The sequence below is a fragment of the Elephantulus edwardii genome, unplaced genomic scaffold, assembly GCF_000299155.1.
Source record: "Elephantulus edwardii isolate Elephantulus edwardi_28Jun2011 unplaced genomic scaffold, EleEdw1.0 scaffold00261, whole genome shotgun sequence".
In the NCBI taxonomy this organism is placed as follows: Eukaryota; Metazoa; Chordata; class Mammalia; order Macroscelidea; family Macroscelididae; genus Elephantulus; species Elephantulus edwardii.
This window is the reverse complement of record NW_006400011.1, coordinates 2,769,457-2,792,229: the sequence shown is the minus strand read 5'-3', so window position 1 is coordinate 2,792,229 and position 22,773 is coordinate 2,769,457. Positions and strand designations below refer to the sequence as shown.

Genomic DNA, 22,773 nt, shown 5'->3' with positions numbered 1-22,773 from the left:
CTATGGGTCATTTCTGACTCAATGGTACATAACAACAATGACAACAACAACAATCTATTTATTAACATTTCTTTCCTGTAGATATTCTTTCAGAAGTTATGAAAGGCATTATCACCCTGGTGAAAATTAGTTCTTGAGGGATAAAAAAGAATCCTAGGTCTTAAAATAGTGTCTGATTTTGAAGGGCTAGATAGAGTACATAGATGTTGTTGTTGTGTACTGTTGAGTTAGAATTGACTCAGAGATGACCCTCTAGCAGGTTTTCAGAAGTCGTAAATTGCTTGAGAATAATAGATTTTCTGTATTTCTCCTATGCAACAGCTAGGGGATCAACTCCGAGAGGAGATTGTCCGTTTTTCTCTTATGGAATAGCTAGGGGCTCAACTCTGAGGAAATTGTCCCATCTTTCTCCTATGGAACAGCTGCTGGATTTGAACCACATGTTTTTGGGTTGGCAGCCCAACTCTTTGGTACGCAGACATCATAGCTTCTGATAGTATATAGATAGGTACACAATAAATCTGTGATTTTAAATATAAAGCACATTTTAAAAAGAGGGATCAATTAGAAAAGTATTATCTTAAAGGACACCCATCACTCTGCTATTAATCTATTTTAACCCTACAAGACAGAGTAGAATTGTCATCCAGTAGATTACAGCTCATAGTTGTGCTGTAGACAGTAGATCTGAGCAGTGCGGTGTCCTACTCCATCCTCATGCAGTCTGGTCTGTTGGAGCCCATTGTTAGTCACTGAGTCGTTCCAGCTTTAGGGACGTCTTTTCTTTGTCTGACCCTGCACCTTTCACAGCCTTGAATCCTTGTCTGGACTGGCACCTCTTGACAATATGCCCAGAGTAGGTGAGACAGCTTTCACCACTTTTGCCTCTAAAGAGCACCTGGTTGCACTTCCTCTAAGACAAACTTGTTTGTTCTTTTGACAGTCAGTAAGCCATTCATTACTCTTTTCCAGCGTTACAATTCAAAGGTATTGGTGGGTTTTCTGTCATCTTTATTCATTGTTCAGTTTTCAGATGCATAGGGAGTAATTGAATAGATCCTGGCTTAGATCAGGCACACCTTAGTCTTCTAACTGACATTGTTGCTTTTTAGCACTTTGGAGAGGTCCTTGACAGCAGACAGCAGATTTTCCCAATGCAGCATAACTTGATGTTTTGACTGTCGGTAGGTGCCATGGATGTTGATTGTGGATCCTAGTCAAATGAAATTTCTGAGAACTTCCATATTTTGGTCTGGTTGCTTGTTGGTGGTGAGAATTTTTGTTTTCATGTTGAGATATAATCCTCATTGAAAGCTTTAGCCTTTACTCATCTGCAGCAAGTGTTTCAAGTCTTCACTTTCAGCAAGGGTATATCATCTGCATTACACATATGGATTGTTGATGAGTCTTCCTCCAATTCTGATGTCACATTCTTTTTCATATAATCCAACTTCTCCAATTATTTGCTCATCATTCAGATTGAATAGGTATGGGGAAATGATACAACCCTGAAGCACACCTTTCTCGATTTTCAGCCATGCAGTGTTGCCTTGTTCTGTTGGAACAACAGCTTTTGGCCTAAGTATAGATTTCTCATGAGCACAATTAATTGTTCTGGGATTAAAATTATCATTGTTATCCATAATTTGTTACGATCCACGCAGTCAGATAAAATATAGATAAGCATCTTTCTGATATTCTACTTTCAGCCAAGGTCCTTCTGACATCAGCAAATCCTAAAAAGGTTTCTTTTGAGGAGATAAAAGTTCTGCTCCAGCAGGTTCTAGTTGCTGTCTAAGACCAGCTTCATAACATCTGGCACTTCCCTTCTTTTGGCCCCCTCCCTGCGTCATCTCGTTTTTTGTGTCTTGGTGTATTTTTTTGATTTAGTAAAAACCATCTCCAGCAGCTCTGAGAAAAAGGGTACATTGATTAAGTAGGGAATGCCTGAAAATGGTCTTTGTTTTATGGTCAGTTGATGGCTTGGTTATGCATATTAAAGACTAGAAATCACTTCCCCAGGGAACTGGCCTACTGTCTTCTGGCTTCCAGTGTTTTCTTAAATTATCTCAAGAAAACAGAATGGTCATGATTTGGGCAGGAAGAATTATTTTATGTAATTACATTGTTTACATTCATCTTGTGGAAGGAGGAGTGGCATCCACTTTCATAATAGCTTGCCTCCGGAAACCCTATGAACTTGGAGAGAGGATGAAAGGCACCTAAGCGTCAAGGACTCTCCTTCATAGGGTGGCTATGAGTTGCCTGCAACTCGAGGCACTTAACAACAACAACAACAACAACACATTAATCTTAAGGTCTTGATCAACATCCCTGCATGAGGAATAATTGAATACTACTTGCTTTTAAAAGTGGGACGGGCATTACTATAGCTGGACTCTTAAGGCAGATTTTGAAGAATCTCTGTGGATAAATTCTTAAACTATCAGAAGTTTTACACCCACCCAGCTTTCTTTAGTTTTATCCCTTCTAGGTTAAGACACCTCTTTTCAGATTTTTTTTTTTTAAATTTGTAATGAAGTATATACAAATTAGTTCTCATAAAATGTTACTATAACAGAATAATAAAATATTCTTTAGACATTATAAAATTGTGATTATATAGTTGCAAAATGTTCTCACTGTGTCTAGGAATATAGTCTGTTTTTTACTGTTGAGGTGATTGGGCATACTTTTAATGCATTCTGTCGAGGAAATACATTTTCAGTGTTTATCTCATCAGCCTAGCTTAACAAGTGCCGTGTTTTCTTCATCAGATCATTCAATTAAAGCTAGTGTTCCTTGGTACAGTAATTGGAAAGAGACATTCATGGAATTGAAAGACTCTTCATTATATACAGGTATTTCTTGTGGTGGTCTTTTTACCAGACTTTTTTTACTATTCACCTTCCTCATTATTTTTCTTCTACTCAGCTATTATTCTTATTTACCTGGATTAATTAATATGTATATCTGATTTTTATGAAGGGAACCCTGATGGAATCATCTGTAGGGCTTTATGCCGCTGACTCAAAGGTGGCATCTTGAATCTACGAGCTGCTCTGAGTGATGATGATGACAGGCTCCTGTGTGATTTCCAGCCTCTGGAAACCCACTAGAGGGTCAACTGTGAGTTGCCTCCAATTTGATGGCAATGAGAATTTTTCTAAAATGAGGACACACTAATGATGCATGGTTGACTTCTTTTTTTCATGCCTTATTTATTTATATAATTGGCTTTTTATTTACAACATTATTTGCTAACACATACTATTTTTGGAGAGTGGTTTGGATTGTGGTTTATTTTTGTAAAAAGGAAGAATGCATTTTATTTTTCTTTAAATCTTTAATGTGTACCTGTGAGTGTGAACCTTAGAGTTGGAAACAGTGTTGTGGTTCTTTTTTTGCTACAGTCTCTCTATTCCTTCCACTATATTTTATATTAAAGAAAATTATTCACGTACATTGTATTTTATATAGTCATTTGTGTATGTATTTTGTATTTTTCGTATTGTGTTTTATATCATTATTTACTCTTGGTTGGTGCCTTTTATCATACTGTTTCATCAAGTCCCCATTGCGCTTTGCCTAGTCCTTTGCTGCCTGTATCCCTTCTGTCCACTAAGCTCTCCTGTCTTGAGGTTTCCCTCCTTTCATCTTCCCCCTCTCCCCCATTTACCGTTTCCCCTTGCCTCTCTGTCCCCCTTCCCCCTGCCCTATTGAACAGCTGTGAATGTCTTGTTTCTATTTGCTAATTGGAATTTCCATGTTGTCTTTTTGTTGTTGCTTTCCAAGTTGATTCTCCCTTTACAGTGTTCATGGTACATCATGCGGTATTTTGTTGCCCATAGAATCCTTTAAGAGTGCAACTTTGATTCTTCAGTATTGTAACTTTCGGCTTGATTTTTTTTTTTTTTTTTTGGCCAAGTTCTTTAGTTTTTAGTAATACTGGGCTTTTCCCCTTTTGGTTTTGAACTCTACACCTTTGCTCATTTCATTGTACTGTTTTGTCTTTTGGAGCTGCCTTTGAAGTCTGTTCTTTTCTGTGCTCTCATTTCTTTATTTCTCCCTGTTTTGCTTTGGCAAAATTGAAAATTAAAGAGCAAGTTTCAGAGTCTCTTCTGACAGCTATTTTAGTCTTTTCTTTCTTGTCTTTTTAACTACTTTTTGGTTTTTTCAAGTATTATGTCCTTGGTGTCATCCAAGGACTTGTCTACTCTTAAATTGATTATGTTCAATGCATCAGATCTCTTCTTGAGATAGCCTTTGAATTTAGATGGGATAAACTCAAAGTTGTATTTTGGTTCTTCTAAACTTTGAAAAAAATTTCTTTAGCTTCACTTTGAACTTGAATATAAATAATTGGTGGTATTTTCCACAGGGTCTTTTCAGCCTCTGACCTTGATTTGAATACAGATAATTGAGCTTCTTCATTGCCTTTTCCACAGATACAGTCCCTTTGATTCATATATATTCTTTCAGACAAGGTCCATGTGTTTAATTGCTGTTTGTAGGTTTTGTTTTGTTTTGATTTTTAAAAAAGCTATTTGCAATAAATGAATCATTGATGATATACTGTGTATCATGCTATTTCACACCATATTTTGATCTACAAGCTCATATTTTCCAGCCTCTTCCTTTGTTTCCTTCCATTCACCATTTACTCTTAATGTATTTTAATTGCCTATTTGATCAATTTCAAATAGTAGAAGTTAGTAGAAATACTGTTCTTTTTGTGATTTAATAAATGGTTGCATAATATATTTGAATAATAATTGTTTTAATAAATTTTCGTTGTATGTGTGTGACTATTACCCTGTCTCTCATAGCATTATAATTTCAGATAGATGTTGAAATACTCTGTTTGATAAAGTGGCATCATTTCTAACAAGAATGCGCACAGTGTGGAGACAGCTGCATCACACCTCCTCTAGTTTCACAGAGGTGAACAGTCTGCATCAACAACATCCACAGTACAGAACTAATTTCTAGGAGGCCAGACATGCCCTCTGTGTTCCCCAGACTGCTTCTACCAATTTTAACACCAACTCTTTTCCCTCATGGCTCTCACTATTCCTGCTACTGGAGGACCTGCTAATTGATTGTAGTGACCACAGAGAACTCAGAACTATACTTACAGTTTGGAGGTTTATTAGGGAAGTTAACAGATTCAGGTTGGAAAAAGGATGCATTCTTTAGTCAGAACAGCTCTCAAGTGTGCCTGCAGACCCTTTGACCTTCAGACTCATGATTTTGGCCAGTGTTAAAGCTCACTTAACTCCTGTCAGTTATCACATCTTCCCCATGTTCTCCAGCGTGGTGGAAATTAAAAATGGATCATGATGGGGCATGGTATACATCTGTTGTTCATAGGATCACTAAGAGTTAAGAGGCCCAATTTTGCTACACTAATGTTAATTTTGTTAACATAAAAGATGAACTTAATTACTGTTACATGTTTTTTAAAAAAGGTCTATGTGTGTAAATCTATAAATCTTTAAAGTTCACAAGGATTTAATTTTTAGGAGGCTGCAGTCTTCTAGCTTACCCTTTGTTAATTGTGTGTTTGCGGTTAATTTATACTTCTGTCCATTGATTGTTGTTGTTGTTAGGTGCCGTCGAGTCATAGACGACTCATAGCGACCCTATGAATGAAAGGCCTGAGCACTGTTCGTACATAGAGTTTCCGGAGGCAAGCCATTTCAGAAGTGGATGCCATTCCTGCTTCCAGGCTTATCCATTGATTGTTGTTGTTGTTGTTGTTCATTGCCGTCGAGTCGCAGGCGAATCATAGCGACCCTATGAAGGAGAGTCCTTGACACTTGGGTGCCTTTCATCCTCTCTCCAGGTTCATAGGGTTTCCAGAGGCAAGCTATTAAGGAAGTGGATGCCACTCCTCCTTCCAAGCTTGTTTTAATCGGGGAGCTCCACCCCACTCTGTCCGCATTGGGTAGCCAACCATTAACGCATTTGACACAATTTATAGGTGGAAGGATTTATTTCTGGGTTCTCATTTCTATTGCATTGGCCAGTACATATCACTATCCCAATCCCAAGCTGTTTTGATTATTTACTCTACATACATATTGAATAGATGTGTTACAAAAGCATAACCTTGACACATACTTTTCTTGGTCTCATCATTCTGTTCAAACTGTTACTTCTTAGTCTTTGCACAGGTCCACAGAATGTTCAGGAATTACCATTCTTTGCAAAATTGTCCTTGATTTATTTTCCACATAGTCAGGTATAGTCTGTAAAACTCAAGTGAGCATCTTTATGATGTTCCCTATTTTCAGCTAAATTCTGATTTCAGCAGGGGTAATACCCTTTTGGCCTTTTAAAAATTCAGCTTGAATGTCTTAACAATTCCCTGTCAATGTACTATTCTAGCTAAAAATTCCAGATAACTTTTAGATTATCTTCAAGATTATACTTGCATGTGATGTTAATGATATTTGAAAATATTTTCTGCATTCTCTTGGATCACCTTTATTTGAAATGACCACAGATGTGGATCTCTTCCAGTCAGTTGGCCAGGTAGCTGTGTTGCAAATTTCTTGGCATAGACTGGGAGCATGCCCAGGGCTGCATCAGTTAGTTGAAGCACCTAATTCAAACCTTGAGTTGCTATACTTAAGGATGCTTTGGGCACAATGTTAAATGATCCAGGAAGTGTTAAAAGAAGATGGAAAGAGTATACAGAGTCACTGTACTGAAAGGAATTGGCAGACACAGAAGAATTTCATGAAACAACACATGAGTCTATGGTGATGAAGGAAGAAGTTCAAGCTGCTTTGAAGGAATTGGGAAAAAATAAGGCCCCAGCAATTCATGGTATATCAATTGACATATTTCAACTAACAGATGCTGCCTTAGATGTGCTCACCAAGTTGTGTCAAGAAACCTGGAGGACAACCACTTGGCCAGCTGATTGGAAAAGATCTGTGTTTGTTCCCATTCCAAAGAAAGATGGCCCAACTGAGTGTGGAAATTATCGAACATAATACTGATAGCACGTGCAAGCAAGATTCTGCTTAAGATTATCCAAAAATGACTGGAACAACAGTACATCAACAGAGAACTGCCAGAAGTGCAGGCTAGGTTTAGAAAGGGTTGTGGTACTAAGGATATTGTAGCTAATGTTAGATGGATCTTGGCTGAAAGCAGGGAGTACCAGAGTAATGTCTGTCTGTGTTCCATTGATTGTGCAAAGGTGTTTGACTGTGTGAATCATAACAAACTGTGGCTAACTCTGAGAAGAATGGGAATCCCTGAACACTTGATTGTGCTAATGTGAAACCTGTACTTGGACCAGGAGGCAGTCTTCAGAACAGAGCAAGGAAACTCTGCATGGTTCAAAATTGGGAAGGGTGTACGCCAGGGATGTCCTACTTTTCAACCTGTATGCAGAACAGATTATCTGGGAGGCAGGGCTGTATGAGGAGAAGTATGGCATCAAGATTGCTGGAAGTTTCATCAACAATCTGCATTATGCAGATGACAACCCTGCTTGCTGAAACTGAGGAGGACCTGAAGCACTTGCTGCAGAGGGTCAAGGATTGCAGCTTTTAATATGGATTGAGGCTCAATATCAAGAAGACAGAGTTTCTCACCACTGGGCCAATTGGCAACATCAGGATGGATGGGGAAGTGATTGAGATTGTTAACAGCTTTAGTTTGCTCAGCTCCACAGTCAACACTCTTGGCACCAGCAGTCAGGAAATAAAAAAAAAACGATTTGCGATGGGAAATTTTGCTTTTAGGGACCTCTCCAGAGTATTGAAGAGTAGTGGTGTCACTCTGGAAACTAAGCTGTGCCTGATACAAGCCATGGTCTTTGCAGTCACTTGCTATGCTTCAGAGAGTTGGACAATGACTAGGAAGGATAGAAGAATTGATACCTTTGAGCTGTGGTGTTGGAGAAGAGTATATGAATTACTAAGAAAACGAATGGGTTTGTCCTGGAGAGGGTTAAGCCAGGCTGCTCCTTGGAGGCAAGGATTCTGAAGCTTCATCTTACCTACTTTGGGCATGTTGCAAGGAAGGACTAGTCAGTGGAGAGGGACGTCATGCTTGGGAGGGTGGAGGGACAGTACAGGAGAGGAAGACCCTCTATACGGTGGATTGATTCAGTGACTGGGGTAGTGGGAGTAGGTGTGTCGGAGACAGTGAAATTGGCACAGGATACAGTAGAGTTTAGGTCACACTGTGAGTCGCAGGCAACTCCATAGCAAATAACAACACTGTAACAGGTACCAACTAATAGGTCTTTTATTCTCCATTTATTCCCCCCACTTTTCCTATCAAGACTCAAATTCACTTGCTGTCAGTTGGAACCAGGTCATAGCTGACCCTCCAGTGGGTTTTTGGAGGCTTTAATTTGTACTAGAGAAGATTGCTCATCTTACTTATGCAGAGTGATGGGTGGATTTGAGATGCCACCTTTAGATTTTAGCGGTGCAACTCTGTATGGACAATGCCACCAGAACTCCCTACTTAATATGTGGCTTTTTATCACAAATAGATATGAATGGAGTATCCTTTTATAGTAATCACAATCTTACATAAGGTTTAGATACCCTGCTAAACATGGTGGAGTTTAAGTTAATGGTCACATGAAAACAGAAGTTGAAATAATTGTAATATAAAATATTTAGCTTGGGTCAAGAGATTTGACATTTTTAATCTCCTATATATTTGTACTAAAAGAGAACTATGATTGAGTTTATTAAAAAGTAAGTACTCTTTTAAATTCCATTTAAAGAGGCTTTGTTGCTGTCATATTGAAGTACTCAGATTCCAGGATAAGATTTGTTAATGATGTTTTACATCATTCTTGATCTCATGCCACGTAAATACCAGAAGCGGTACTTTTCACCCTTAATCAAAAATATCTCTTCTTGTTGCGTGTTTTTAAGTTAGAATTGACTCATGGTTGATTCTCTATGGGGTTTTCAGGGGCTTTTAATTGCATGAGTAGAGGTAGTCCATCTTTCTCTGTGGAGCAGAAGGTGGATTCAAGACCTTATGGTTGGCATCACAACTCCATCATAGTCCTGAGCTCCCTAAAAATACCCGTGGTGTTGGTAGTTTGTACTCTTGAGTTTGAATTAATTCATAACTGATTGTCCAGTGAGATTTCAGAGGCAGTAAATCTCACAGGAGTAGATGGTCCACTTTTTTCTGTAGAACAGCTGATAGATTCGAGCCACCTGCCTTTGGTTGACAGTGCAGGCCCTTTCCACTCGGCCACCACAACACCTCTTCATAGTCCCAGATGCCTTCCTTTGTTGGTGTGATTATCAGATGCCATGACGTTGGCTCTGACTTGGGCATCCTATGTACAAAAATGTGTCAGTTCTGTGCCCGATGCTGCGACCTCTTCACAGCCTCCTCAGTCCTTAAGCCCATTTTTTCAGTTACTGCCAGTCTTTCTTGAGGGTGAGGATCTTCCTCTATTTTGAGAGCCAGAGAGGCTCATCCTCCCAGCACTATATCGGGCAGTTCTTCAGTATTCCTTATAGGATTTCCAGGACTTATAATCTAAACATGGCTTGTCTTGGTGTAGAAGCTCTGCAGAAACCTATGCACTGTGAGGGATCTTGCTGGTATTTGAAATACTGGTGCTATAACTTTTAGCATCACAGCAGCACGTAAGCTGCCATAGTGCAGCACAGTTACAGATCTCGAGTTTAGAAATTAGCCTTCGTTGAGATCCATTATTGTTGAAGTGAAGTTATATATGAAAAGGAGCTATTTATGGAGACAATAAGCACAAAACTTTTTTTTTACACTCAGGTAATATTTAAAGCATTAATAGGTAACTAGGTTATGAGAACACTTTATACATTTGAGAATAAATAATCATTTTTGTAAATATAGATAGACTTAATGGTGACCTAGTGGCAAGAAACCGCACTGCAATACTGAAGATGTAAGGCTTGGATTCACCAGTTGCTCTGTGGGAAGAGGGTGGACAGTCCCCTACCCTGTGATTAACTGCTTCTGAAAACCTGCTGAGAGATTCAGCTGTGGGTCTGATTCGACTCGATGGCATACAATAACAGCAAAGATACATGAGAGAGATAAATATGTATAGGTATATCTATTTATCTATATATTTATATGTATCTATATATAATCTATCTTAAAGCAAAAGTGGTAAATGCTTACTGCTATATTATATATTAATGTATTTTAAAATTTTTTTTTCTGTGTAACTGTTTGTGACTATTTTATGTGTTGTTTTCAGCTACTACTCCATGGTTTGAATCTTACAGAGAAACCTTTCTTCAGTCCATGCCAGCATCAGATCATGAATTTCTAAACCACTATTTAGCATGTATCCTTTGATTATGTTTTCTTAAAATCAAATAAACTTAATAATCTCAGAAATATTTTCATGAAGGCAAAGCTACTGAAAGAATAGAGAATGAAGAAATTGTTTTTTATTTAGAATAAGTTTTTTTAAATTACATTTTTTTTGTTAAATGACATACTAAATATGGCTTTGTTGCATTACATTAATTTTTTTGTTACGCAGGCAGACTACTGAGCACTTTGTTATTCTTTTCCCTTTCCTTCTATTTCCGGCATAGTAAGTTTGAAAATCTGTTTGTAGAGAGAATAGAAACAGTGCTGCTTTTACTGACTGCCTCAAAATTAATGACTTACTTTAAAACTGAGTTTTAAAACATCATGAGTTTTATGGGAATTTACTTATGTTGATACTTGGACTTTTCCGTTTTCTTAAGAGATCGTGGAGTAAAGAGAAGAGAGTTACTTCAGCTAGAGAGGATGGAAAGAAGCAAGATTCAGCAGAATTGTTTATTAAATTGATAGTTGCAGTTTTGACTTTGCCCATTTTAATTTTTTGTGTTTTCATATTGAGTATATGATACAAGAAACTGCCAATAGGAAGTTTCAAATTTAGTATCTTGAATTGATATATTAGAGATACTGTTGTAATGAAATTGTATGAATAAAATTTTTTTAAGCTGAGAAAAAAAATAATACACACTTTTCTCCTAAAAGTATATATTAGTAGGTATTTTCCATTGTATGATCTATTATTACCTTAATATTTATTGTTAATTATGGTTTTATTATTATTACCTTAATAGTTTCCATTGTATGATATATTATTACCTTAATAATATGGCTTGTAAGGCATGTTAGTAGCATCTTCTAGTGAAGCTGAACCTGTGGAACAGTTTTCAAAATTGTCACAAGAACAGCATCGAATTCAGCACAACAGTGAATATTCCTACCCCAAGTGGTTTATACCAAATACACTTAAATATTATGTACTTTTACATGATGTGAGTACAGGAGATGAACAGAGGTAAGTGGTTTTTATTTTTTTTTTAATGCTTTGTATTGGTTTTCATTCAGGATTCGTATGCATTGTGTTTCATTCCAGAGTTAACTTTTATCTTTCTAATTAAAATCATTTTCCTGCTGTTATACAGGTATGTTTAGATTTAATTAGATCGTACATGTTAACTGAAATTATTTAATATTAATTGATACAGCTTTTTTAGTATTAATTTTAATGAAAATTTACAGAGACTTTGGATTTCCATTCATTCATTGGTGCACTTTTCTCCCTGCCAACCCTCTCCCCTAGTACACTACCCTCTTGGAAAAGTAAAAGAAAAATTCTTTTCACTGTTTTATAATCCCTCCCACCAGGTCCAGTCCGCTGTGCAACCTTCATTCTGGACTCCTGTCATGACAGTAATACCTAATCACAGCTTTTTAAAATCATGGATTTATTTTTTTCCACCCAAGAAAGTTAAACTTTTATTACACTGAATTTATTAAATTCCAACTACATTTATCTACATTAGATTTCATAAACTTACTCAAATTTTCCTTTCATTATATCTCTTATTGTAATGTTTATTCAAAAGCATGTGTGATTTTTTTTTTTAAAAAAAGGGACTTACAAATTTTACAAGAAAAATACTTGTTATATTTAAAATTCACTCTTTTAGTCCATAATTAATTCTTACTTTGCGTAAAATAGTTCTTTTTACTTACTTCCTTACCAATTCTCTTCTAACTTCACCCTGCCTGTTGATTATTGGTACTTTTTTCACACTTTATCTCACCTTGATTTCAGTCTTGATAGTTTCACATTCTTAGACATGTCAGAATATTCTTCTCTTTGGGCTAAGTGAATAATATTTCTTTAAAATAAAAATAAGTTCTTGAACAATAACATTAAAAGCAATTTCCCCCTTAGTCCTTGGCATTTCTTTTGCATTCTAGTTCAAAGTGGAACTCAAATTATTTTTAATCTTCTGTTTCAAACTGTTATCTCAGTGCTGTTTAGATAATATTTAACAGAGTTAAGTAACCAATTTGTGTGCAAACCATCATTTAAAAAAGGATTTTTCCTTTATAAAACAGAAGATAAGATGTCCTCTAAAGAATATTAGTCTTTAGGAACTTTTGAAATGTCAGAAACCTAATGGAGATAGTATTCTGTAAGTAAAAGAATTTGAAATGGCTTTTAAAATCTGCTTCAATGATTTGAATAGATCATCCATTTTGAATAGCTGTAAGTAAAATATTTAAATGATAATTCAAGTACTAGATGATTTGCTCTTATACTTAGTTCTGTATTTGTTAAAATGAACAGAAATTTGTGGCATTATGAAATACATAAATAATGTGCTGTGCTTACACAAATTTATACTGTTTTATTTACTTCGTTTTATACTGTGTAATAGGATTTAGTGCCTTTCTGGATTTATTTATGTATATTAATGTCTGCATCCATATGCATATTTTAGGATTAGATTTTGTTTAAAAAAAAAGAGAGAGAGAGAGAGAAAGAAACACCACCAGATAACTGAATGACTTGAAAATACCTTTTTTTTTAATATGAAGAAAAGCATTTTTTTTTTAAATTTTTTAAAAATTATTTTTGTGTGAGTGTACCGTCAAATCAGATCTGACTGGTACAGGAGGAGATTGTCCCTCCTTCCCCGGCAGAGCATCTGGTGGATTTGAACCATGCGCCTCTGGGATTGTAGTTGTAGCTCCTTGCCACTAGGCCACTAGAGCTCCCCTGAAAATACCTTTTTTTTTTTTTTTAAATTTAGGTTGTTTATTTTTCATTTCAGTGAACATCTACAGAGATTTTGGGATTCCATTCATTCATTGTTGCACCCTTCTCCCCGCACAAACCTTTTTAAACTAGGTTAATTCTTTAGACTGGAATTTGACATGTCATTAGTTTTGTACTATTATCTATTTGTTATTTTATCATTTGATAAGAATTTGTCTTCCACCAGAAAGTTCTAGTGTCATAGTCCTTGAGAGTTATGGTGCTAAAACATAGATGGCACCTCTTCAGTGTTTCAAATCCACCAACAGGTCCACAGAAGAAAGATAGGTATTCCCTTCCCATGCAGTTTACAGACGCCTTAAAACCTGCTGTAGGGAAGCTATAAATGCTCACAGTCAGCAACTTCAGTTATCTTAAAGTATTGAACATACTTTCAAGTAACTACTTTAACATGAGATAACCAAATTAACTGAATATTAGTTAGGACCATGACTGTTTAAATTTTTCATATTTTATATTTATTAACTCTCAGGTATTTTTTGTATTTTATATTTTTTTTTTTTGCTTAAAATCTACTCATTTATAAATTTTTTTATTTCTTTTTGCAATTTTAGAGCTGATTCAATTTATGAAGAAATGAAACAGAAATATGGAACTCAGGGTTGCTATTTACTTAAAATTAATTCTCGAACATCTAATCGATCATCAGATGAGCAGATACCAGATCCTTGGAGTCAGTATCTCCAGAAAAATAGTATTCAAAACCAGGTATATGTAAAAAACAACATTGAAGCAAACCATAGAGCCTGTGTTTGTTTTAGCATAATAACTCTTCAGTTTTATCGCATTATGATATCACTGTAGAATTGCTCATATCTCTAGTGCAGGTTCTCTAATTTGTAGAATCTTTTTTAGTTCTGGAATCAGTGGTTCAAAATTAATAAACTTCAGTAATTTCTTATGAATATTCTTTTTTGGGCTTATAATACCAATGCTCTTTTTTTTCCCCTTAAAAGATGAAAACTAAATTACATGTTAAGGATATGACCAGACATATTGAGAGGAGACCTCTGACTTGTTTTTTATTCAATACTGAAGGTTTACAGTCAGTTCTTTATTATCTGCATGCTCGGGGGTTACCTTTCTACATTTGCAACATGATGTTCTTTTGACCACCTTTGGGAGCTCACACTTTTTACGTGCGTGGGCCTTTTTCTCCTGACTATCATTTGATTTCCTTTCCTCCTAAATTCAGGAAGTGGGTTTTGGGTTTTTTCCCTTAATCTTTTGTTAATCTAGAGTTCTGAACTATGATAATTACTTGCCAGCTCAAGTAGGTGGGTGTAAATTAGTTCTGTCAAAATTTTAAAATATAAGTGTATGGCATTTGGTAAGACTTACGCCAAATTTTTATACCGAGTTCAGATAATCAAGACTTGACTGTTTTTGTTGAAAAGGAGAATTTCTAAAGTAAATGGAAAGTATATTGTCTGTAATGAAACCACATTAAAAGATATAATAAAATTTACCTGATTTTTGTCTTCTAGAAAAAAATATTTAATAGTATATTTGCCCTGGTTTTTTTATCTTCTATGTAGAATTTTGGCTTCAGATTACATACTGTATTTGTATTTCCCCTACTTTGATATTATTCTTATGCTGATTGTTCACCTTTAAAACAATGATGCTGCAAAGTGTTTGTAAATAAAGAACCTGTGAATGAGATTTATTTTTTAAATGATCTTTCAGGCCACATCCAATGAGGAACAGTATGGAAATCTTAAATTTAGAGTTGGAGCTTTGTAAGGTTGGGAAGGAGGTTCTTATAAACGTCTTTAACTTTTTTCCAGACTAAATAGTCCCAATTTCTTCATCCTTTTTTAGTGGTTTCAGACTGTTCCCTATCTCAGTTGACTTTTATTAAGTGCTAGTTTCTATATAGGGAGCTCCAGTGGTCTAGTGGTAAGAAGTTGCACTGCAATTCCAGGGACAAGCAACGCAATTCAATTTCAACAGCTGCTCCATAAGCATAAAGATGGGCAATCTCCAGTGTGTTTAACTGCCTGTAAAGTATTTGCTGGTCTAGGGGAAGAGAGTTTTGCTTAGAAAGATGCCAGCAGTTAGCAGAGCAACCATAATGAATTTGATGACTTTTTAAATATGATAAAATATAACCTGTAATGCTTTTTTGTTTTATTTTGATAGGAATCATATGAAGATGGTCCTTGTACTGTAACATCAAATAAGAGTTCTGATAGTAGCTTGCTTTCATTGGATGGATTAGATAACGAAGTCAAAGGTCTTGATCTACTTTCCCTTAAGTTTTTCTTGAATAAATATGCATATTTTTGTCAAAGCTTAGCAACTCTTATAGCTAAAAGATGGATGGATTTTCGTAGTGAAAAAAGATAGTAGGCAAGTTAGTGCTTTTCTGTTGAGTGATTTGGATATACTTTTAAAGTTTTTTTACATTTAAGTATTTATAACTATAGGTTTTTTTAAAAAATAACTTTTGTATTAATTATTCCCCAAAATAACTTAATTTTGTGAGTTCATTTAAATGGATAGTTTAGTGAGAGCTGGGAAAAAATTATTACAATGTTGTACAATTTAAAAGTAATTATTTATAGTACTTAATATCAGTATTTTTTTCATTTCTTGAGTTAGATGTGTGTTTTTATTTTATTAATTTTTAATGAACGTTTACAGAGACTTTGGGTTTCCTTTCATTCATTGTTGCACTTTTCTGAGTTAAATGTGTTTTAAAATCTACTACTAGGTATGTTTACGACTTAAAGCTAATATATTTTCAGCCCCTGTAATTTTATTGGGGAAATGTTCATGTGTCTTAGACTTCCAGTATATACAGAAAACTAGTACTTAAGAGTCTGAACATTGATTTTGTTTAGCAGTATGGTAGGTAGAGTATTCAAAATCTTCTCTTGTTATAATAGTAAAAGGAAGATATTTTTTTCAGTAGATGGCTTACCAAATAACTTGAGAGCTCACCCACTTCAGCTGGACCAATCCAGTGACCCTTCTAACACCATTGATGGCCCAGATCATGTAAAATCTGCTCTATCATCACATGAAACAAAGAAAGTAAATGCTGGAATAATTCATGGTGCATGTTTAACCCTTACTGATCATGATAGAATTCGACAGTTTATACAAGAATTCACATTCAGGGGCCTTTTACCACATATAGAAAAAACAATTCGACAATTAAATGATCAGGTAAGACTTAATTTTTTGGACTAGTAGTTTTAAAATGTTCAGTTCATGTTAAATTTGAGAATATAGTAGGGTAACTTTTTATAGTATTTTAATGTTTTCATTTTGTTTTAAGATAGGTCAATAGTAGAACAGTTTATTGGTCCTGCTAAGAATAACAGCAGACTATTAATAAGAAGTCTCAGGTCAATGTAATTCCAAATGCTTAACTAGCTCTATTAGTCTATAATTTCTAATATTGATGCCTCCATGGCTCAATTCCCCAGTTCCTGTATGTCCCTTGGGTTCAGTGATTCAATAGAATGGCCTCCAGAAACTCCTACCAGTCAAGGGAATGATTCACGTGACTTTAGGTATACATGCCTCATTTTGTAGAAACTGGTAAGCAATGGACCAGGCTGAATGCAGTTGGATGCTTGGTCCACTGAATACAATTCCTCAGTCCAGACAATTTCTTTTCTTCTATTAGGCTTGGGCTAAGTTAACACAGTTGCACTGTGGCGTTTTCACACATTCTACATTGTGGAGATTGTGCCCTTATATGTTGGTCCCATAGCTGTTGATGATTTGTGAGAACTTGTATCCCGTTTGTACAGCTGGTGATCATTCCCCCAGCAGGGATTAGAAAAGCCTATTAATCAAAGTTTTTGACACCATACTAACTTAATATAAATTATAACCAGTAATGGTAATTGTCTTAAACTTGAAAGGTGGTGAGCTCTGGTGGCCTGGTGGTGGAGGACTGAGCTGCAATCCCAGAGATGAGCAATTCAAATCCACCAGATGCTCTCCTGGAGAAGGAGGGACTATCTCCTCATGTACCAGTCAGATCCAGTTTGATGGTACACACACACACACACACACACACACACACACAAACTTGACTTACTTGTTTTCAGTCAGGTTGTGGTGATCAGAGTAGATTGTTTTCTTTCAGTCTTTGCTATTAAAAAAAGAAATGTTTTCTCATTAAAGAATTTCAGTTATTTAGGTTTTTTTCCTTTATGCATGTGTAAGAAATGGATTAAATTCTTTATCTTCTTTATTAAAATATTTAATCTTTTTTCTTAGCTAATCTCAAGAAAAGGTTTGAGTCGATCTCTCTTTTCTGCGACTAAAAAATGGTTTAGTGGCAATAAAGTCCCAGAAAAGAGCATTAATGAGCTGAAAAATACATCTGGTTTACTGTGAGTAAAATTTAATTTTGAATTTTCCTGTTTTGGATTAATGCATGCTCAAAATATATGTTAGTTTTTGATAATCCTGCAAAATAACTACTTTTTTACGTTTCTTAATGGTAAAAACACAGGTAGATAATAAATAAAAACGGTTGTAAGTTAAATAAATTAATTAAAAAGACATAACAACAATCCTTTAAGGAGTAGGACATCAAAAATAGAATAAAAGTCACTTTACTCTAGGTCCATTTTTCCCTATGTGAAACAGTAGAGTTAGATTAGGTTTAGTATATCTGAAGGAAAGTAAAAGTAATCCATGATGAATACTACCACCATCTGCCCAGTGTATATAAGGTAGAGTTACCTGGAATTATACATTTACTGTATAATTTGAACATGTAGAAAATGCTTGCTTAATGTTGTGAAGTTTTGTTATAAGGCTATAAATGAAATAACAGTGTGTATTTAACTGTTTCCAGATATTTTTGAGAAATGACATTTTCTCCTTGTGGGTAGAATTATTATAAAGCAGGATCAAAAAAAAAAAAAGCAGGATCAGTTTTCCTCATGTTCTGAACAATTAGGCATCTTGACATATATTTTAAAATATTTAATGGTTTAGGGGTCATACATTGGATATTAATTTTATAACTTATTTTTTATTTACAGATATCCACCGGAAGCACCAGAGCTACAAATCAGGAAAATGGCTGACTTGTGTTTTTTAGTGCAACATTATGATTTGGCTTATAGTTGTTATCATACTGCAAAAAAGGATTTTCTTAATGAACAAGCGATGCTTTATGCGGCTGGTGCCTTGGTTCGTATTCTATCATATTATAGTTTTTCTGCTACCATGAATGATTCAGATATTTTTGCTAATGAAATGGCATTGATAAAATTAAACCTAGGGTTAAATGTATACTCAGAATGTATAGTTTATATAAGTTTTTAATCAGTTTATGCTGAGCTAACTTAGTTCCTGCTAACTGGAACATTTAAAAATGGTCATATATGAGGGTCAGTTTCTTAGTTTTGATTAAAACCTTCTAAGGTTGTGTCAAGGCCCCCTGATGGGGCTACTAACCAAAATGTCAGGTGTCTCTGGCAGTTTGAAGCCACATGTGGCTTCGAGGGAGAAAGATAGGCGGTCAACTTTTGCTGAGATTTACAGCATCAGAAACTCAGTGAAGGGCTGCTATGAGTTGAGGGCTTTGCGTTTGAGAGGAGTTTTGTTTTGTTTTTTTCTTTTGAATATTTATACCGGTTTTCAAAATATAATACATTTTTTAAATTTATTATTCAGAGTCTAACTTAAGTTGTATTTTATTTAGACCTCTTGAAAAATATTTGAGTTACTTGAAATTTTTTTTCTGATGGAAGACTGTAAAGTTAAATCTGTGAGAGCTGGTACTCAACGAGACTGCCTTGTTTTTCTGAGCCTCTCACGTTTTCCACCTTTGAAAGTGTTTTACCATTTTCTCTCACTCTTTATTAAGGAAAGATATTGAGTGTTTCTTCTCTGATAGATATGCTTTATAAAGGTTCTGGTCACAGAACTTTGCATATTGCCTGAGACAAGTATACTTTAATATGAGACACTGTGATCTTACACTAGTTACCTCGAAGGCTCAGTTTTCTCATCTGTAAATCAAGTGTTAATTTTGGGGGTAGAAAGTTAGATATAATTAATATGAAATGCTTGAAGACCACATTGTATATTACAAACTTTCAGTTATTATTGGCTGTGTTACTTTTTTAGAATTGATAGTTAAACCCAAGAATTCTGTAAAAGATTTCTACATTTGTTGCCTTACTATCTTTTTTCTTTTAATATTTTTTAAATGGTTTTTTGTAGTTAGAAAAAAACCACTACTGTTATTTTTACTTAATTTAAAAAGTATACTCATAAGCAGAGGCATGAAAAACAAGATGTGTTAGAATTCTAAATATGTCAGTTCATAGGGCGTCATGTGGACAATGTTTGATGAGTGAAAAATTATATGGATTGTACTTGACTAGATGTTCTCGGATTATTATATTCATCTAATATAAGCTAATGTGAAAATAATTTTTATTAATACTTTAATTTGCCTTTTTTTATCATACAATGGTATGTAAAACTAAAAATGGAATCTGTGTGTGTAGATAAAATATTATAAAAGTATGACAAAAATTCTTCTTAATTTTTTGATCCTTAATCCTTTTACTTTTCTCTGTTGTCTGATAAAGCACTTATGTGATTTAAATAGAGCCATTAGTGACATTAGAGAAAATAGTTTAACACTGTAAAGGCATAATCTGCTAGAACATGATATTATATATATATCAGTACTTAAAAGTCACTGTAGTTTGTCAGATCTTATCTAAATGGTATTGGACCTTAGAGGAAAATAGCATCGGAACAGTCTGCTTAAAAATAGTATATCTTTGTAACAGGAACATAAAGAAAATTAAATGGTGTTTTGGGAAAGGACCTGTATTATCTAAACAGGCTGCTCAGCATAGCTAGAGAGTACCTAGGGGAATATAAAAAGCACACAAAACAAATAGGTAAACTGAATGGATGTGGAAGGGTTTGTGAAAGGGCAAGGAGAGCTCCTAACCAGTGGAACATTCGTGAATATGAGCAGTGCAGATTGTCTTGACTCTCTTTGCTATGCACGGCTTACACTCTAAGTAGAGGAGGTCTCAGGTACACTAGAATGCTAAGGGTAGCTAAGCTGGGATTTTCTCTTTTCTTGTTGAAGGTTATAATTCTTTATCTGTAATTTTAATCCCTTTGCTAAGAAGAATTTGTATGAACCAATACAAATTTTATTTACCACCCATGTTAGTTACATATGTTGGTAGAATATGCAGTGGTAGAATAGATGATACTGCATGCCTTTTTATATAGGAATTATAGGTAATTGTTATAACTGAAGGTTAAAGTATATAACATAGCAAAACCATTCATAGAAATTCTTTTTAAAATTAATTTTAATGAAAGTTAGAGATTTGGATGTCCATTCAGTCATTGTTGCACTTTTCTCCCTGCCCCCACCCCCCAGTTCACTCTTCTCTTTGAAAAGTAAAGGAAAAATTCTTTCATTGCTACACAGTCCTTCACCCCAAGTCCACTACACTATGCAGCCTTCGTTCTGGACTCCTGTCTTGACAATAATACCTAATCATATATCCCTTTTAGACCATTTTCTCCCTCATCTGTTTCAATGCAGTATACATTATTTATCCACTCTTTTCTCAGTCTCCCCCCAACCCCGATGTCAGTCTCGCTTTACAACAGTGGCATAATACAGCATTTGTCCCTGTGTGTTCCAGAGACTTTACTCAATGTAATGTCCTCCTCCAGGGTCAACCATGTATAATCATTCATGAGTTCCTTGTTTCCCAATTCAGCATAGTATTCCATTGTGTGAATATACCACAGCTTCTCTATCTATTTGTTTGTTGATGGGCACTTGGGTTGTCTGTTATGGTTTCTTAGGGGTCTATTCCCAGTAGTGGAATTGCTGGGTCAAATGGTATTTCTATTTTCAACTTTTTGAAAAAGTGCCATATTGCCTTCCATAATGGTTGCACCATTTTATACTCTCACCAGCAGTGAATAAGGGTACCAGTTTCTCCGCAACCTCGACAGCATTTGTTGTTGCTTTTCCGTTAAATTTTGCTACTCTTACTGGGGTGAGATGATATCTCACAGTTGTTTTGATTTGTATCTCTCCTAGAGCTAGGGATTTTGAACATTTCTCCATGTGTTTGTTTGCCATCTGAATGTCTTCTTTGGTGAAGTGCCTGTTCATATCCTGTGCCCATTTTGAAATTGGGTTGTTTATCTTGTTGTGGTGTTCGAGTATTTTATAAATTCTAGATATAAGTCCCTTATCAAACATGACATTACCAAATTTTTTTCCCCCAGTCTGTGGCTTCCCTTTTTACCGTGTTGTATCATTTTTGTGGTTTTTAATTTATTGATGTTTGCCTTGTGACCTAAAATGTCATCTGTTCTGGAGAACGTTCCACACACATTGGAGAAGAAGTTATACTATGGTTTTTGGGGGTGTATTAGTCTGTAAATGTCTATGAGGTTGAGTGGTTTATTGTGTGGTTTCGTTCTTGAGCATTTTTGTTGATTTTTTTTCTGGAAGTTCTGTCTTTTCTTGAGAAGAGTGTATTGAAGTCTTCAAGTACTTTAGTAGTGTTGTTTCCTTTTTCAGTTTTGTTTATGTTTGTTTTATATATTTTACAGGTCTTTTCATTTGGTGCATAGATATTTATTATTGTTATGTCCTCTTGTTCATTTGACTCTTTAAGCATTATGTAGTGACTTGCTTTGTCTGTTGTGATAGTTTTTGCACTGAAATTTATTTTATCAGAGATTAATATCACTCCTCTCGCTTTATTCTGGTTGCCATTTGCTTGGTATATTTTTTTTCCCCACCCTTTTATTTTTAGTATTTCTTTCTCTTCATTTTTCATATGTGTCTCTTGTAGACAGCATATTGGTAGATTTTGGGTTTGGGTTTGTTTTTTTTTTCCCCCCCCAGACTCATTGCCATGGGAAAATCTGCTGTTAGGGACTCTCCAAAGTACTGAACAGCAGTGGTGTCTCTCTGGAGACTAAGGTGCATCTGATACAGGCCATGGTCTTTGCTATTACTTGTTATGCATCAGAGAGTTGGACAATGACTAGGGAGGATAGAAGGAGAATTGATGCCTTTGAGCTGTGGTGCTAGAGAAGAGTATTGAGGGTAGCATGGACTGCTAGGAAAACAAACAGATTCATCCTGCAGAGGGTTAAACCAGGCTGTTCCTTGGAGGCAAGGATCCTGAGGCTTCGTCTTATATACTTTGGACATGTTGTAAGGAGGGACAGGTCCTTGGAGAGGGACATCATGCTTGGTAGGGTGGAGGGACAGCACAGGAGGGGAAGGCCCTCTATGAGGTGGATTGATTCAGTGACAGGTAATCGGATGGGAATGTCAGAGACAGTGTGATTGGCACAGGACAGAGCAGAATTTAGGGCTGTTGTACGTAGGGTTGCTATGAGTCGCAAGCGGCTTGATGGCACATAACAACAACAACAGACAATCTGTTACTCTTTTCCCCTTCAGTGATTCATTCAAACCCTTCACATTCAGTATCATTACTGAGAGAGGCAGGGTTTTATTTCTATCATTTTGTTGAGTTCTTTTTGGTGTTGTTGCTAGTTACTTTGGTGCATCCTTTCTGTGGTACCTCTGTAAGAAAGAGATATCTTAAAAAAAAAAAAGA

At 35.5% G+C, this 22,773-nt stretch overlaps 1 protein-coding gene across 1 annotated transcript in view; it reads left to right on the top strand.

The window, feature by feature from the left end:
• The window catches only part of TRAPPC8 (trafficking protein particle complex 8), an 80,479-nt gene that overhangs the window by 11,307 nt on the left and 46,399 nt on the right, over positions 1 to 22,773 (top strand). Inside the window, exons 3-9 of the mRNA XM_006899555.1 lie at positions 10,256 to 10,345; positions 11,173 to 11,347; positions 13,699 to 13,852; positions 15,290 to 15,383; positions 16,065 to 16,321; positions 17,390 to 17,505; positions 18,166 to 18,316. Of these exons, the coding sequence (XP_006899617.1) occupies positions 10,256 to 10,345; positions 11,173 to 11,347; positions 13,699 to 13,852; positions 15,290 to 15,383; positions 16,065 to 16,321; positions 17,390 to 17,505; positions 18,166 to 18,316 (1,037 nt within the window). The remainder of the gene's footprint in view (positions 1 to 10,255; positions 10,346 to 11,172; positions 11,348 to 13,698; positions 13,853 to 15,289; positions 15,384 to 16,064; positions 16,322 to 17,389; positions 17,506 to 18,165; positions 18,317 to 22,773) is intronic.